At 39.4% G+C, this 14,819-nt stretch overlaps 2 protein-coding genes across 3 annotated transcripts in view; both read left to right on the top strand.

The window, feature by feature from the left end:
* The window catches only part of LOC135109778 (uncharacterized), a 121,368-nt gene extending 119,668 nt beyond the window's left edge, over window positions 1–1,700 (top strand). Inside the window, exon 3 of the mRNA XM_064021422.1 lies at window positions 251–1,700. Coding sequence (XP_063877492.1) covers window positions 390–1,700 — 1,311 coding nt within the window. The 5' untranslated portion in view covers window positions 251–389. The remainder of the gene's footprint in view (window positions 1–250) is intronic.
* A 130-nt stretch (window positions 1,701–1,830) lies between these two features.
* Window positions 1,831–14,819, top strand: part of LOC135109720 (mediator of RNA polymerase II transcription subunit 23-like) — a 32,787-nt gene continuing 19,798 nt past the window's right edge. Inside the window, exons 1-14 of one of the 2 annotated variants that reach the window (XR_010272845.1) lie at window positions 1,831–2,086; window positions 6,757–6,938; window positions 7,621–7,770; window positions 8,359–8,491; window positions 9,250–9,432; window positions 10,020–10,125; window positions 11,509–11,690; window positions 12,020–12,262; window positions 12,373–12,493; window positions 12,636–12,804; window positions 13,540–13,645; window positions 13,884–14,063; window positions 14,287–14,407; window positions 14,564–14,747. Coding sequence is in view for 1 of the 2 variants with exons in the window: in XM_064021292.1 (XP_063877362.1) it covers window positions 2,027–2,086; window positions 6,757–6,938; window positions 7,621–7,770; window positions 8,359–8,491; window positions 9,250–9,432; window positions 10,020–10,125; window positions 11,509–11,690; window positions 12,020–12,262; window positions 12,373–12,493; window positions 12,636–12,804; window positions 13,540–13,645; window positions 13,884–14,063; window positions 14,287–14,407; window positions 14,564–14,747 (2,120 nt within the window). In the remaining variant the exon portion in view is untranslated. The remainder of the gene's footprint in view (window positions 2,087–6,756; window positions 6,939–7,620; window positions 7,771–8,358; window positions 8,492–9,249; window positions 9,433–10,019; window positions 10,126–11,508; window positions 11,691–12,019; window positions 12,263–12,372; window positions 12,494–12,635; window positions 12,805–13,539; window positions 13,646–13,883; window positions 14,064–14,286; window positions 14,408–14,563; window positions 14,748–14,819) is intronic. The other variant, XM_064021292.1, reaches the window with a different exon arrangement.

A 14,819-nucleotide genomic window follows, 5' to 3' on the forward strand; every position in this document is an offset into this window, starting at 1 on the left:
GGGCCTTTTTCATCATTTTGGTTGCCCTTGGCCAGTGGCCCCATTGCATTTTTTTTCTGAAATAAATAGCCAATGTCTCAAAATTAGTGAGCTAGGATTATTTCCTTAAAACCTCAAATATTGGACCGATATTAGAAGAAATGACAAGAGAACAATAATGAAGAGAAACATGGGGGAGGCGCCGCTGGATGAAGACAGCTCAACAACAGTCCGAGTCTGATTTTTTTTTTCTTTTTTTCCCCTTCTACAGGAGTTGCCGATCCAAAGGCCTGGCTCAGGAGTGATCCTGTGCCACCTGTACCATCAAGATCAAGATCAAGACCCTGGTAACTGACTGTATATTGTCACCAACCCTTTTTAGCCTGTATACAGAGGAGCTAGCAGCCAGGATGAGAAGAATGAATGTTGGGGTAAGTGTGGGGAATGATAAAGTATGTGTGCTCCTTTATGCAGATGATGTAGTTGTTATGAGTGAATCGGCAGATGAGCTTCAAAGTTTGTTGGATGTAGTGGATGGCTATGGTAAAGACTTTGGAGTAAGGTTTAGCAGTGAGAAAAGCAAAGTAATGATTGTGAATAGATCAGAGGATGAAAGTAATGTGGTATGGAGACTTGGAGAGAATGAGTTGAGACAGGTGCAAGAATACAAGTACTTAGGGATGTGGATGAGTCCTAGTGGGTGTGCAAAGGCAAAGAATGAAAAGATAAGTATGCTAAACCAGTGGGTAGGTCGATTGGGAAGCGCGGCAAGGATGAGAGCAAGTAAGTATGATGTGTTGAGAGAAGTGTGGAAGAGTGTGGCTGTGCCATGTATAATGTATGGTATGGATGTGATTGCATGGAATGAAAGTGAAATTGATAAGTTAGAAGTGGGCCAGAACAAAGTAGCAAGGATGGCACTGAGTGCACCGAGGTGCACAGCAGTTGAAGCCTTGAGAGGTGACATGGGATGGAGCACCTTCAGAGAAAGACTGACAAAAGCCACACTTAGGTACAAGATTAGGCTTGAGAGAATGGATGATGCAAGAATAGCAAGGAAGGTGTACCTGTGGAATGAAAGTGGAAGCAAATGGAGGAAGAGATGCATGAGAATGACAGACAGGAATGGATTGCAAGTTGTGTGGGCGATAAGAATGGCTGGTAGGAATCAAAATGAGCGTGAATGGGTGGTAACAAGAGGAGGAAGAGTGGGAGCCGAATGGGATGTGAGAAAATGGAAGAATGAGATAGACAAAGAAGTGAAATGTGTGGGACTGAATGAATGGAAGAATGAGATGGAAAGAAAGAAGACCCTGGAATGGTACAAGGAGAAAGAGGCCCCGAGGTATGAAAGGTGGTATGATGGAAGCCTGGGCGGTGATCTTCTCTTCCGAGCGAGGGCACAGTGTATGGATGTGAATGCAAGGAGTTACAGGTGGTCTGAGTCCCGCAGCAAAGTGTGCCAGATGTGTGACATGGGAGAGGATGAGACGGTGGAACATGTGGTGCTGGAGTGTGTGCAGTATGCCAGAGACAGGAATGAGATGATGCAAGTGATACTGACTGAGTTAGGGCATGATAGGAATGAAAGAGTGGAGAAGACAGGAAAGGAATGGATGGTGTTGTTGCTGGGACTGTGTAGAGAGGCGAATGAAAGGATGATTGAGGCGGTGAAAGAGTTTCTGGAGAGAATGTGGCGTGCCAGGTGTATGAACAATTAGGATAGAGGATGCTGTTCGTTTCTCTTTTTTTTTTTCCCCCTTTCTACAGGAGTTGCCGATCCAAAGGCCTGGCTCAGGAGTGATCCTGTGCCACCTGTACCATCAAGATCAAGATCAAGATCCCTGTGTAAACAACCCAGGTGCTAGGCGTCCTAGGGAGGAGAAACAGTGTTTGCATCATATTTGTTACTAATACACAAGGTTTATTAGCACCATATCGTGACTGGAGGATACAAGAGACATAATACATCGGGATGGGGCCGGGGGCGGAATGACTGTGTAACAAGGCTAGACAGACGCACTGATATGTCCTGGTGACCGCTGCCATGGAAGACTCTGTGATTGTTGCGGAGAATAAGGTCAGCGAGCTGCTGAGCGACATCCTGGTGAGTGAAGGAAATATCTTTATAACTCTAGAGGATATTATGGAATTAATCGTAGCCTACCAGTTTCCAGATACCGGCTGTTTACGTCTCGGCAAATTATGACACTTTTTGGGGGGGTCGATCCAACTCGGACCGTCTCTAACTTGAACTATTCTGAAATACCAACTCTGGCGATTTTTATTATAAACTTGAACAATCGTTTATTCACACGCAAACTCAAGATCCAACCCTTAGGTCAGTGGTTCTCAACCGGGGGGAGGGAGGGTGGGAAGGCGAGCACAGCACAGGACGGGAGAGAAAAAAAAATAATAATAATAGTGTGGGCCAGTACAGTAATACCTGGGAATGTGGATGAGTCTGAATGGCTATGTGAAGACAAAGAATCAAAACATAAGCATGGTGAACTGTTTACTTCCTGAAGGGTTGGACATCTATGAATAGACATGGAAAAGTGCAGGGTGGTATCATTATTGTAGGAGTGGATAGGACAAGAAGTTTGGTTTAGAAGGCCATTGATGAATAATAGGAAGATAGTGGGTGAGAGGACATAGCCCTGAGGAATGCCATTGTTAATAGATTTATGAGAAGAACAGTGACCATCCACCACAGCAGCAATGGAACGGTCAGAAAGGAAACTTAAGATGAAGTCAAAAGAGAGAAGGATAGAAGCCGTAGGAGGATAGTTTGGAAATTAAAGCTTTGTGCCAGACTCTGTCAAAAGCTTTTGATATGTCTAAGGCAACAGCAAAAGTTTCACCAAAATCTCTAAAAGAGGTTGACCAAGACTCAGTAAGGAAATCCAGATCACCAGTAGAGTGGCCTTGACAGAACCCATACTGACGATCAGATAGAAGGTTGTGAAGTGATAGATGTTTAAGAATCTTCCTGTTGAGGATAGATTCAAAAACTTTAGACAGGCAGGGAATTAAAGCAATAGGATGTTAGTTTAAGGGATTAGAATGGTCACCCTTTTTAGGAACAGGCTGAATGTAGGCAAACTTCCAGCAAGAAGGAAAGGTAGATGTTGACAGACAGAGTTGAAAGAGTTTGACTAGGCAAGTGCATGGAGGCACAGTTTCAGAAAACAATAGGAGGGATCCCAGCAGGTCCATAAGCCTTTCAAGGGTTAAGGCCAGAGAGGGCATGGAAAACTTCATAGTAAAGAATTTTAATAGGTGGCATGAAGTAGTCAGAGGGTAGAGAGGGAGGAACAAGCCCTGAATTTTTAGCAAAGATTTGAGTGGAGTTCAGCTTTAGAGATAGATGTGATAGCAGTGGTGCTATCTGGTTGAAATAAAGGATGGAAAGAAAAAGAAGCAAAGTTATTGGAGATATTTTTGGCTAAATCCCAGAAGTCACAAGGGGAGTTAGATCTTGAAAGATTTTGACATTGTTAATGATGGAGTTTTTGGCTAGTTGGAGAACAGTTCCGGATAGAAATATAAAGTGCATAGGATTCTGGTGATGAAAGGCATAAGTACCTTTTGTGGGCCACCTCTCTATCATGTATAGCACGAGAACAGGCTGTGTTAAAACAAGGTTTGGAAGATTTAGGTCAAAAAAAAAGAATGAGGAATATATTCCTTCTTGCCAGACACTATCACCTCTGTTATGCACTCAGCACACAAGAGACTTGTCTCTGACATGGAAGCAGTAGTCATTCCAAGGAAAATCAGCAAAATACCTCCTCAGGTCCCCCTAACCTGCAGAGCCAAAACTCCGGAGGCACTTCTGCTTAGGGGGATCCTGAGGAGGGATTGGAGTGATAGGACAAAATACGAATGTGTGATTGTGATCAGAGAAGTCCAACGAAAAAGAGAGGGTGACAGAATGAGCTGGATTAGAGGTTAGGAATAGGTCAAGAATGTTGGGCGAATCTCCAAGATGGTCAGGAATACAAGTAGGGTGTTGCACCAATTGCTCTAGGTCTTGGAGGATAACAAAGTATGGTCAGTGAAGGTAAAGGAAAGCCAAAGCTGGTGGTGAACATTGAAGTCTCCAAGAATGGTGATCTCCACAGAAGGGAAGAAGGTCAGAATGTGCTCCACTTTGGAAGTTAAGTAGTCAAAGAATTTTTTTGTCAGATTTAGGTGAGAGGTATACAGCTCTGATAAACTTAGTTTGAGAATGACTCTGTAGTCATAGCCAGATGGTGGAAAACTCAGAAGAATCAAGAGTGTGGGCATGAGAGCAGGTTAAGTTATTGCACACATTAATGCAACATCCAGCTTTGGATTTGAAATGAGAATAGAGAAAGTAGGAGGGAACAGAAAAGAGGCTACTGTCAGTTGCCTCAGACACCCGTGTTTCAGTGAGGAAAAGAAGATGTTTATGGCTACCTTGATCAAGTCATGCTTTGTCCGACCGCCGTTTACCCGTGCTTGGTGACGAAGCAGCCAATAGCAGGCGGCCAGGACAACCCCTTTTGGGGGACGACAGGGTAGTGGGCAGGGCCAGCACTACTCACACCTACCATCTTGAACAGCACAGGTGATGCGAAACCTACCTGCTGAGGTTGCCCCCGACAGGATTCCAGTCTGAGGATGCCACCCTCAGACCAGGCGGTTGGCTATCTGCTTTACTAAACCCGCCACAGCACGAAACATCAGTTCACAGACTACAAGCTCTGCTAGGACGCCCTTGATCCGAAGGACGAACACAGAGGCTCTATGCCCGCCCCTCGGACCCAGGGGGGACTGGTACCGCATCCGCACCGTGTACCCCATTATCAAAGCCATGAACCCGCTGGTATTTGAAGGCAGGAAGAGCGCTACCTCCCCACCAGCGGGCTGTCATCCCGGAAATGCCAGAGTGACTACCATTGTCGAGGGTAAGTTGGTTGGGCCACATCATGCGGCAAATCACCCTGATGGCCCCCACCCCAACGAGATAGAGAACTCGAAGGAGCAGAAGGACTCTGGATCAGTAAAGCTGTTCTGGGCTCCGAAGCCTGGCGGAACCCCATTACTCTATGAATGTCTGAGAACGGAGGATGGAATATTGTCCAACTCCCCGCCTCACATTCACCTCGTGGGGAAGCACTTTAGCCGTAGGCCCAATCCTTCAGGCTTGTTCCTACGTTACCAGCGGGCGCCACTAGGAGGCACACTTCCCCAGTAACTAAGTCTCAAGGAGGGTTTTCACGTCACTCGGGGAGTCACGGCATGACACCATCCCGGGACCTCCAGGAGTCATAGTTACTCCCGCCGTCAAATATGGTAGAGGGACTACTTTTAAGATGTTACAGGAAAGCAAATGGGTCACAACCACCATTAAATCTTTTAGAGTACATAAACACTACATGGATGAGGTCTGAGATATGGCTTCCTACCCAGTGGTGTGTGTTTGCAAGGAATGTTAGAACAAATAATGATGTTGAAGGTCAGCACTGTAGACTTAATTTGAAAGCACGTAAAGACTAGCTTAATTTCTGTTTACTCATGACACTGTTGTATAATGAGGCAAGGCTTGTAACACTACAAGTGTATTTATTGCGATGGAAATGTATTGCAACACCAAAAACAAAATATACCAAGCATTATGGACAATATGTAAAATTTTGGCACTCATTTTCTAATGGTCATAGATCAGCTAAAAACTTAATGAATGCAGTTTTCATTGCATTGCTGTGAATGCATGAATGTTATTGCCTTAATGTTATGCACGAATTTTATTATTTTGAAGCTTTTATACTTTTGATTTTCAATTGCTACATTTCAATTCTTACTTTTTTAATCTTGTCATTTTACATCTTTTTGCTTTTAGGTTTGTCAATAATTACTTGCATACAATTTCTTAGCTGTGTGAGTTTAATTGTTTTAAAGCTTTTATACTTTTATTTTTCAACTACTGCATTTTAATTTTAATTTTCTTTTAACCTTGTTGTTTTACATCTTTATGTTAATGATGAATTGCAAACAGTTTCTTGGATGTGTGAATTTTATTGTTTTAAAGCTTTTGTTTTTACCTTTTGTTCTAGTATTTATTGATATTGAAATCTGGTCTGAGTTGGTGGCGGTCCAGTCCAATTTGGCAATGGCCTGAGTTTGAAGTGAACCCTTTTCTTCAGGTCATGATTTTCTCAATGAAAGGTCAGCAGTGAAATTGATCTAAACCTAACCTATATCATTCCAGACACTGAAGTATTAGTAATTTTTGTAAGGTTCAGTTTAATTAAGTTCGCTTCATTAATTTCATTGCTGATCCCTTGATTGTACAATCACGGTTTGAAAATTCATCATGTTTTACCTGAAAAGTAAATGATTACTATCTGGAAATTAGTAGGCTAAGTATATTTCAGTAATCCCAGTAGTTGTCTTCTTCGTTATGCAGCAAGGATAAGGAAGTATGTTTCTTGTTACCAACATGGGAGGAAGTTAATGGTGTTATGTTACTTGATTTTATTTTCACTTGCCATTTCAGTAGACTCAAATGATCTATTTCCACTGATAATACCTTCTGCCTTCACTGCTTATTTTTTATATTTCATCACACACAAACACACTCTTTAGCCAGTTCATCAGTCAGTCATTATGTTAATAAATTTTGAGCAGTGTAATGAGAAATTTCTCTCAGCAGATTTTACAGGTCTTCAGAAATAATATTTGAGCTCATTTCAAATGCAACACATGTAGGACAAGATTAAACTTAAATCCACTCTTTAATTACAGAAGGTGGATGCCCTTAAGGAAGCTCTGGTCAACTTGCTGGTAGTTCCCAAGACAGAGAAAGAGGCTGCCCGTTTGAGCACTGTGTGTGCTGACCTGCAGCGGGTCATCAATGAAGCATGCACTGAGGCTGTGAACAATGCCACTGCTGCTCAGGATGGTCAGAAAGGTCCAGAGGCAACAAAGTAAGTTTATTACTATATCAACACTTGGAGAATTCAGTGTTTTGTCAGTGTGGAAAAGTTTGTCACCAACAACAATATCAGGACTGAAAATCATGTACAGTTTAATGGTGATGTGCAAGCACTGATTAAAATATTTTTTTCAATGTGATTTGAAAGTTGCACTTTGCAAACTTTCCAAAAAAATGCCTAAAAATTGCTGGTAATTTACATGAAGGTTCACATCTCATGAGAAAAGGTTTCATCATTGAAAAGTAAAAAAGTCCTTGGTATATTTTTATTATGGAATTCTTTATTATTGTCTTAATTTTAAGTAGTAGTCTTGTGTCAGATTTGTGTATTGCTAATTTCTGAGCCTTTTAAATAGAATAGAAAAGTGACTAGTCCATAACATAGCTGGACCTGATGTGAGATCTGTAAGATTAAGGGAAAGACTAAGAATGGTCAACTCAAAAAAAGCATTACATGCTAGAGGGATGTCAGTGGAGCAAGGAAAATTGGCACACTTGTGGATGCATGAAAAGAGAAGTGGCCTTAGCTTAGAGTAAGATATGATCCACTAATTATGTCAGGTACTACAGGAAAGATAGGTTTATTATGGTGCAGTAGGATTAAACCAGTTTTGCTGCTACAGTTTTTTTGGCATATTTGTATTTGAGGTTTAAAGTAAATTAACTTTCTACAGGCCTGCAGGTAATGAACTTGCTATTCGAATACAAGAAGGTGGAGTTACCACAATTGTCTCCATCTTAGCCCGGCAGAATAATCCATACAGGGCTCAGTTTGTGGCATCAGCTCTTACTCACCTTTCAACTACCAACACAGTCTCTCCAAAGTGAGTGGTCCTTGTTTCACCTGCAGAAAAACTATTACTTGTATATATACAACATTGCAAGTTTTGTTTCATCATTTGGGATTAATGAAGAGCTGTAATTTTGTCTACTAATACTTTTTTTCCTTCCTTCATCTTCTTCCATATTGTTATATACCTTAAAAAATATAGACAGGGAATGAAACCTGAAGCTTGTCCAGCAAGTTAGAATATTAAAATTATCAATATAATGTGTTATTTATGTTGCTCAGATTGTGGTCTGGTTTCTCACATGAAACAAAGAAGTGCAAGGTAGTTCTGACATGTGGGAAAGTGCTTTATAGGAAAGTTAGATTGATAAGAAACTGAATAATCACAAGAGGTAGAAATCTAAATTCGGGAGTAGATGAGGGAAAGAATATGAAAAACCTTATGAACTGCACTGCATGAAATGATGTGCAGAGGTGGGAATTTTTTTCTGGTTTACATATCTTACATAGTTGTTCCTGTAGGGAAATAAGTGCCAGAGATAAAAATGTAGATGGATCTGAGGAATTATTATTGATGTATTATTGCCGTTATAGTTCTTGAATTGTTGGCCTTATTTTACAGGGTGATATGCATTGGTCTCCTCACCAATGAAAACCTTATTCCAGACAATGATATTTTCTGGGTAACAGCATTTGGTATCATAAAGAAGATAATTACTGGAGTGGACTACAAAGGTGTTCGTGAGATTATGAAGGTGAGTGGCAAGTGCTGGTAATTAGATTTGGGCAGTGAGAGTGGAGTTTGATGAAAGCAGGTGAGGCAAATGACTAGAGGCAGCCTGTGGTGTATACCATTTTTTATTCAGTGTTACATTTTCTTGGAATTGTCATGATACTGTAAATAAAAACTGGTATGTGATAAAGTTATTATGCTTTAGATAATCTAAAGTAGAAAGGAAGGACTGTAAGCAGTTCTTTACCTCAAGCTGTAGATGCAGTACAGCAGAGGCTTGGCATCATGAGGACAAACACACAGCTATTGTCTTCCACCAACAGCTTGAGTTAAAAAGTTGTGTACCACCTTTTCTGCCTTATCATGAATCTAGAAACACTATCCTCTTTACAAGAAACTTCTTTTATGACATACCATTATGTTTATTTACAATATCATGATAATTTCATGAAAAAAGCTGCATAGAACAAAAAAGTGGTATGAGAATTTTGAACTATCATCTGTAGTTTCAACTCACATTGTCACAATTATTTTCATCAATTTTTTTTTCTTTTAACACATTCATGATCCACCGTCTCCTGTTCAGTAATCAAGAAACCAAATAAGTATTGCACAAAATAAGGGGATACAAGGAAAAGATGCAAAAATTGTAGTATGAAGAGGTCAGCATCTACACTAAGTCACAGACAGTTGGCTAAGCCAATCAGTGATGAGGCTCCATGGGAAGCTCCAGTTTCTAGCTATGAGTAAACTAACTAGCTGTACAAAATAATGTTACAGATGTGTCTGGACCGAGCTTGGCTGCTGCCTTCTAACCTGAGACGCTCCCAGTTGCAACTAGTGGATGCTTTGTGTGACGTCATGAACCTGATATTTGACCGCAGTGCATCACTTCTGCCAGGTTACTTCATTGTCAATGAACTTCTTAAATTGTACCCAGACTATAAACGGTGGCCACACTGGGTATGTATTTTTACTTCATATTACACATTAGATGTGTGTGTGTGTGTGTGTGTGTGTGTGTGTGTGTTTAACTAGTTGTGATTTACAGGAAAAGAGCTTTACTAGTTATGTTTCATCCATCTCCATATCTGCATTTATCTAACTTGGCTTTGAATTCATGAATATAAAAAATCTTGCTTTGAGCACTTCTGAGTTGAGGTCAAGGTTTCTGTACTTCTCTGCAGAAAGCTGTTTTTCTAGATATCTCAGTTGCAAATAGTGAGTGTTTTTATGGAGGGAATTGAATACTTAAAAAATTAATGCAGAAGTTCCACACCATAATTTATCCTGAATGTTTATGAATATTCAGTTGCTTAGTGTTCTTTATGTATTTGATGCACATTGCTGCTCATGCAGTTTGAAGTTTTGTTTCTTTAGCCTGTCCAAAAATGTGAAATACAGCTTTGGGTCTGTGCTGTATTGTATTGTATTGTATTGTATTAAATTGAATTGAATTTATTAAAATCTAGAGACTCCATTTGTTTTTGTGAAATATTGCTTAATAGTGCCAGGAGATATGCAGCATTTGTATTTATTTTCAATTCCAGAAACTAGCATCACTTCTCACAGACTTTGTTGACAAGTTTCGCAGAGCTGCTCAGATGTTGTCAATAGTTGCTCGCCCAAAGCTCAGGCCAATTGTTGAACACACAGGTCAGTCATTGTCTTTATAATGTCAGTGTTAATGTCTTCCCTCAGTAGAGAAACAGCCTGATATGTGTTGACCATCAATACTTTAGCATAGTTTAATCTAGCCTATACTACAATGATGCACAAGGCACACCATTGCTCATCTGTACAACCATACAGTGACACACAAGACATGTCACCCCCATGTGTTCTACACATTGAGATCTCATTTTCTGATACAGGCAGAGTGAGGTGGCCTTTGCATGTCTCACTCAGATCACTGGCTCCATCCCCTTCACTTGTCAGCCAATCATAAAACAATAAATGATTTCAGTACCACAGTATGAGTGACAGTGGCTAGCTGCTCATACTGTGCTGCTGGGCCTACACAGTGTGCCTCATTGTGAAGGAGTTAATCAGCCATATTTGCAGTTGGCTATAGTTAAATTAGCTGTGGCCACATGATTACTTCACTGCATGTAGCTGCAGATGACATTTGAATCATAGCACAGTACCACTGTGGTGCACATTACAGTGAGAAGAATACATCAAAGCATAAAGAAACAGTGGGAAAAATTAAAACAGTTCTGTGCCGACAGTGATTCAAAGAAATAATGTGCACATGAAAAACAATGAAAGATGGAAAGAGTACAGGTCATGATCAAGTAATGATGCAGCAGTTTTGACAATTAAGGAGTGATAGTGTGGACATATCTGGCATGGTGATGATGGGACAAATTAAGGTACTTCATGAAGAAATTTGTTTAAAACATCACTGAGTATACTTATGAGTGCTTGCAGATTCCAAAAGTCCCAAGGCATTTCATTGCGTAAGGTTTGTGGAGAAAACTACCATTGAGTGAGGAAAAAGCAGCATAATATGTGAAGAAAGTCCCCAGGCTTCTTGTTTCCTGTTTCATGATATTTGTGTTTAATTTATACTTAATATAGTAAGTAATTTTATTTTGAAACATTTTTTGGCACACCAGGCACACTACTGAAGTCTTTTAGACATACCAGGAGGCATATTTGAGGTGTCAAGAGATAAATTTGGAATAAATGGGTAATTCAGGATGGCTCTAGTCTAGAATCAAGGATGCTGAAGTATTGAGGGTCAGCCTGTATTTGTAAATATAAATTAATATAAAAAGATGAATCCTAACTCTGATAAAAGAGAACATTTAAAACCTGAAAGAGACTATTTATCCTGTATAAAGCAACCTTTTGTAAAGCTGGTTGAGAATAAGAGGAAACTATTAATAATAAATATTCATGATTTTATTTGTAAAAAGATAAATTATATACATTTTCTGAAGATTAATTACAACCAATGCATTTTAGTATATTATCTGTCTCTAGTGAGGTTTCAAACCAATGACACAATATATTTTTGTTATTATATTGCAGGTCATAATAGTCCTTCTATCAATTCCTGGAAATTAGACTCCTTGACTCTCAAGTTCCAACTGAAAGGAGCTCTTCCCTATAGCCCAGAGCTCATGGAGCCCCAGCCAGGCCTCCTACGCTACATTCTGCAGCAGCCCTACTCCAGGGAGATGGTCTGCACTGTAATAGACATTCAGAAAAAGGTGACTTAAAAAGATATGTATTAGGAGGCCTTCATGGCTCAATATCAAAACTTTGCCTCAGGGTTCTTTCTTCTTTTTTCTTTCAATATTCAGAACTTGTCAGCAGCTCAAAACCTCCATCCCTATTGCATTACATCAATTTGCTCTTCATCATATTCAGAAGAGAGATTTCCAACTTTTTTTCCTAGTCCCTTCATCTTTGTCACTAAAATACTAATATATGTTCCAGTTGATTAATGTTCTCAAATAATATGGCAATTTTGTCATTGGCATTACTAATCACAAAGTACAATATAAACAATTCATGATCCATCATTATTTCATTCTAGCAAAAGCAGCGATGCATTGTCTTGGAGGAGCAGTTAGTGGAGCTGATGGTGTCTGCCCTGGAAGACTGTAGCCGCACTGAGTCCTCCAGCACCAGCAATGTGAACAGCACCAATGACGGCTCCCTGCCTGCCCCTGTTGACCACAATCCCTGCTCCTGTGCACACCTTTCTTCACTCCTCATTTACTTTGTTCTTTTCCAGTTGATCTCATTTCCATCTCTGGTTCTCAGACTGCATGCAAAGGTAATTAAATATTTGTTTATAGAAATTCACATGTATAATGTTTTCCTTTAAAAGAGCTATACTATACATAAAAAAATTTTGACTTATATTTTCATGATTATTTTTCCCAGTTAAAAGGTAAAACAAGTCATCAAGGTCGGGATCACTTGATGTGGGTGCTACTTCAGTTCCTCTCGGGCAGTATACAGAAAAACCAGTTCTCAGATTTTCTTCCTGTTCTGAGATTGATTGGTGAGTAGTCATTCTAATATAATACTGTTTTTTGAGTTTAACTTGCCAACATGACATTACTGAATTGTATTTTGGTACATTGTAATGTTGCTAAGAAAGTTACATATTGCATACTTTATTTTTCCCTTTCAAAAATTTTCAGAGGTTTTGTATCCTGAGCAAGAGTCTCTACCTGTCCCAGACTATACAGATCCTCAGTGTGCAATGCAGATGTCTGCCATGTGTATCCTGATGCATATACTCAAGAAGGCTCAGGCTGACAGCATTAAAACACCCCGCTCCCTTCCAACAGTTTTTAAGAATCATCATGAGTATGTTTCTCATAGTTTGTAGAAAAGAGAAGTCACCCACACTTACATTAATCCCACTCCACCCTAACTACTCCACATAAACAATCACACATTTACCCTATAGCAATAGAGAGGTAGAGACAATTTAATTTTCCCAGAACCTTGCCTCACCTCTACTATACTCCTCAGAGTCCTGATCTATTATAGTATATTGGTGTATAGATAGTGGAAATGTTAGATAACAATATTGTATAAATCCTGTGATTGCTATATGTGGCGTTATAATCTCTTTGTATTGTGAATAACTGTACTCTTTAATTTTCATTACTTTATGGTACCTTTGCAAAATTTTCATTTTGGGAGCTGTGTGATACCTCTTTTGTTGTGAGACCTACACTTCAGTTGTTGTTTAGGATTCTTTAATGAGTTGGATTATTTTCGCCACATTCATTCACTTTTCTCCAGATTTTGTCTCCCATAGTGGAGGGAGTGGCATGGTTGCACACTGCAACTGGATTGGGAGAGTACTGCCTCTCTGAGGGAGCTAGTGTGAGGTAGTGAGAACCCCTTTCTCTATGTCTTTATTCCCACAAGACAAGTTGTGGTATATTATCTTTGCTACTCTAAGGGGGATCCTGATCTGGTATATAAACTGTAATAATGCTGGTTAGGTATTTTCCTTCAAACCAAACTTACAACTAGTAATAATAATTTAATCAATACTCAGTAAATTCCTTATTTGTTCTTTGGTTACAGATTTTTGCAGAATTTGGCACACAATCCTCAATTGCCACTAATCACAGCTGGTGCACCCCCTGATTACAGGATTGCTCTTCTATTGAATGCATATTCTACTAATCAGGTACATTTTTTGTGGTGCATTGCATTGAAAGTTTATGTGCTTGATCCCTTAATGAATAGATATGTAAAAAAATCTATATCCTTGATGACTTAATATTTTTTTTCTTTACTGCAGGAATACTTTCAACAGCCAATATTACGTGCTTGATCCCTTAATGAATAGAAGATATGTAAAAAAATCTCATTTGAATGTAAAGAACATATCCTTGATGACTTAATTTTCTTTTTCTTTACTGCAGGAATACTTTCAACGGCCAATATTAACTCTTTCGGAAAGTATTCAAGGGAGCCAGAAATCAACAGTACCAATGCCAGGCATCAATTGTGTTGCCCATGGGAGCACTTCACCACTCTCCATCACTCTGCTGGATTCCCTCACTGTCCATGTCAAAATGAGTCTTGTTCACAATATATCACAGGTAGACTTACCTATGAAGCATGCCAGATTGTGTTTTAGAATGATACAGTATACACATTATTGAAATGTTTATACATTGTGTAAATCATAGTATGGAAACTGATAAAACTATGAAACATATTTGAAAAAAATGCAAGTGATTCTAAATTTGTTGTTACTTTCATGTGGAGATTGAACTATAAGAAAATTTTTTGTTTGCTTATATAATCCTTTTCTCCTTTCAGCACATACAAAAACAGGCACAGCATAAGTCAGGAATAGCTCTGGCTCCAGCACTTATTGAAACTTATGCAAGACTCTTGGTCTACACTGAAATAGAGAGCATTGGCATTAAGAACTTCATTAGTAAGTGTGAATTTCAATTTTTTTATATGTATAAAAAAAAAAGATAATCTTATCCTGCTTTTTTATGGGGATACCACACATTAGTAAAGACAACATCAAGAGATTCATATATGAGCAATTTATGGATTTTTTATACATATAAACTTTCTTCCTCAGATAGCCTACTGCCAGTGGTGTACAAGAGCCATGTGTGGAGCATCCTTCATGCCCTGCTGGAAATGTTCATTCATCGCATCCATCATTCTCCTCCACAGTATAGAATTCAGCTGCTATCAACCATCCATCATATGACAGCTGTGCCCCTCAACACTATGACTCAGATGACACAGCTGCATCTCTGGTACTTGTATCTTTCTTGCATTGAGACACTTTACTGGAAATTGTGGTCTAAATTACAGCATTTATTGTATTT

This window comes from Scylla paramamosain, chromosome 2, assembly GCF_035594125.1.
Source record: "Scylla paramamosain isolate STU-SP2022 chromosome 2, ASM3559412v1, whole genome shotgun sequence".
NCBI classification, from domain to species: Eukaryota; Metazoa; Arthropoda; class Malacostraca; order Decapoda; family Portunidae; genus Scylla; species Scylla paramamosain.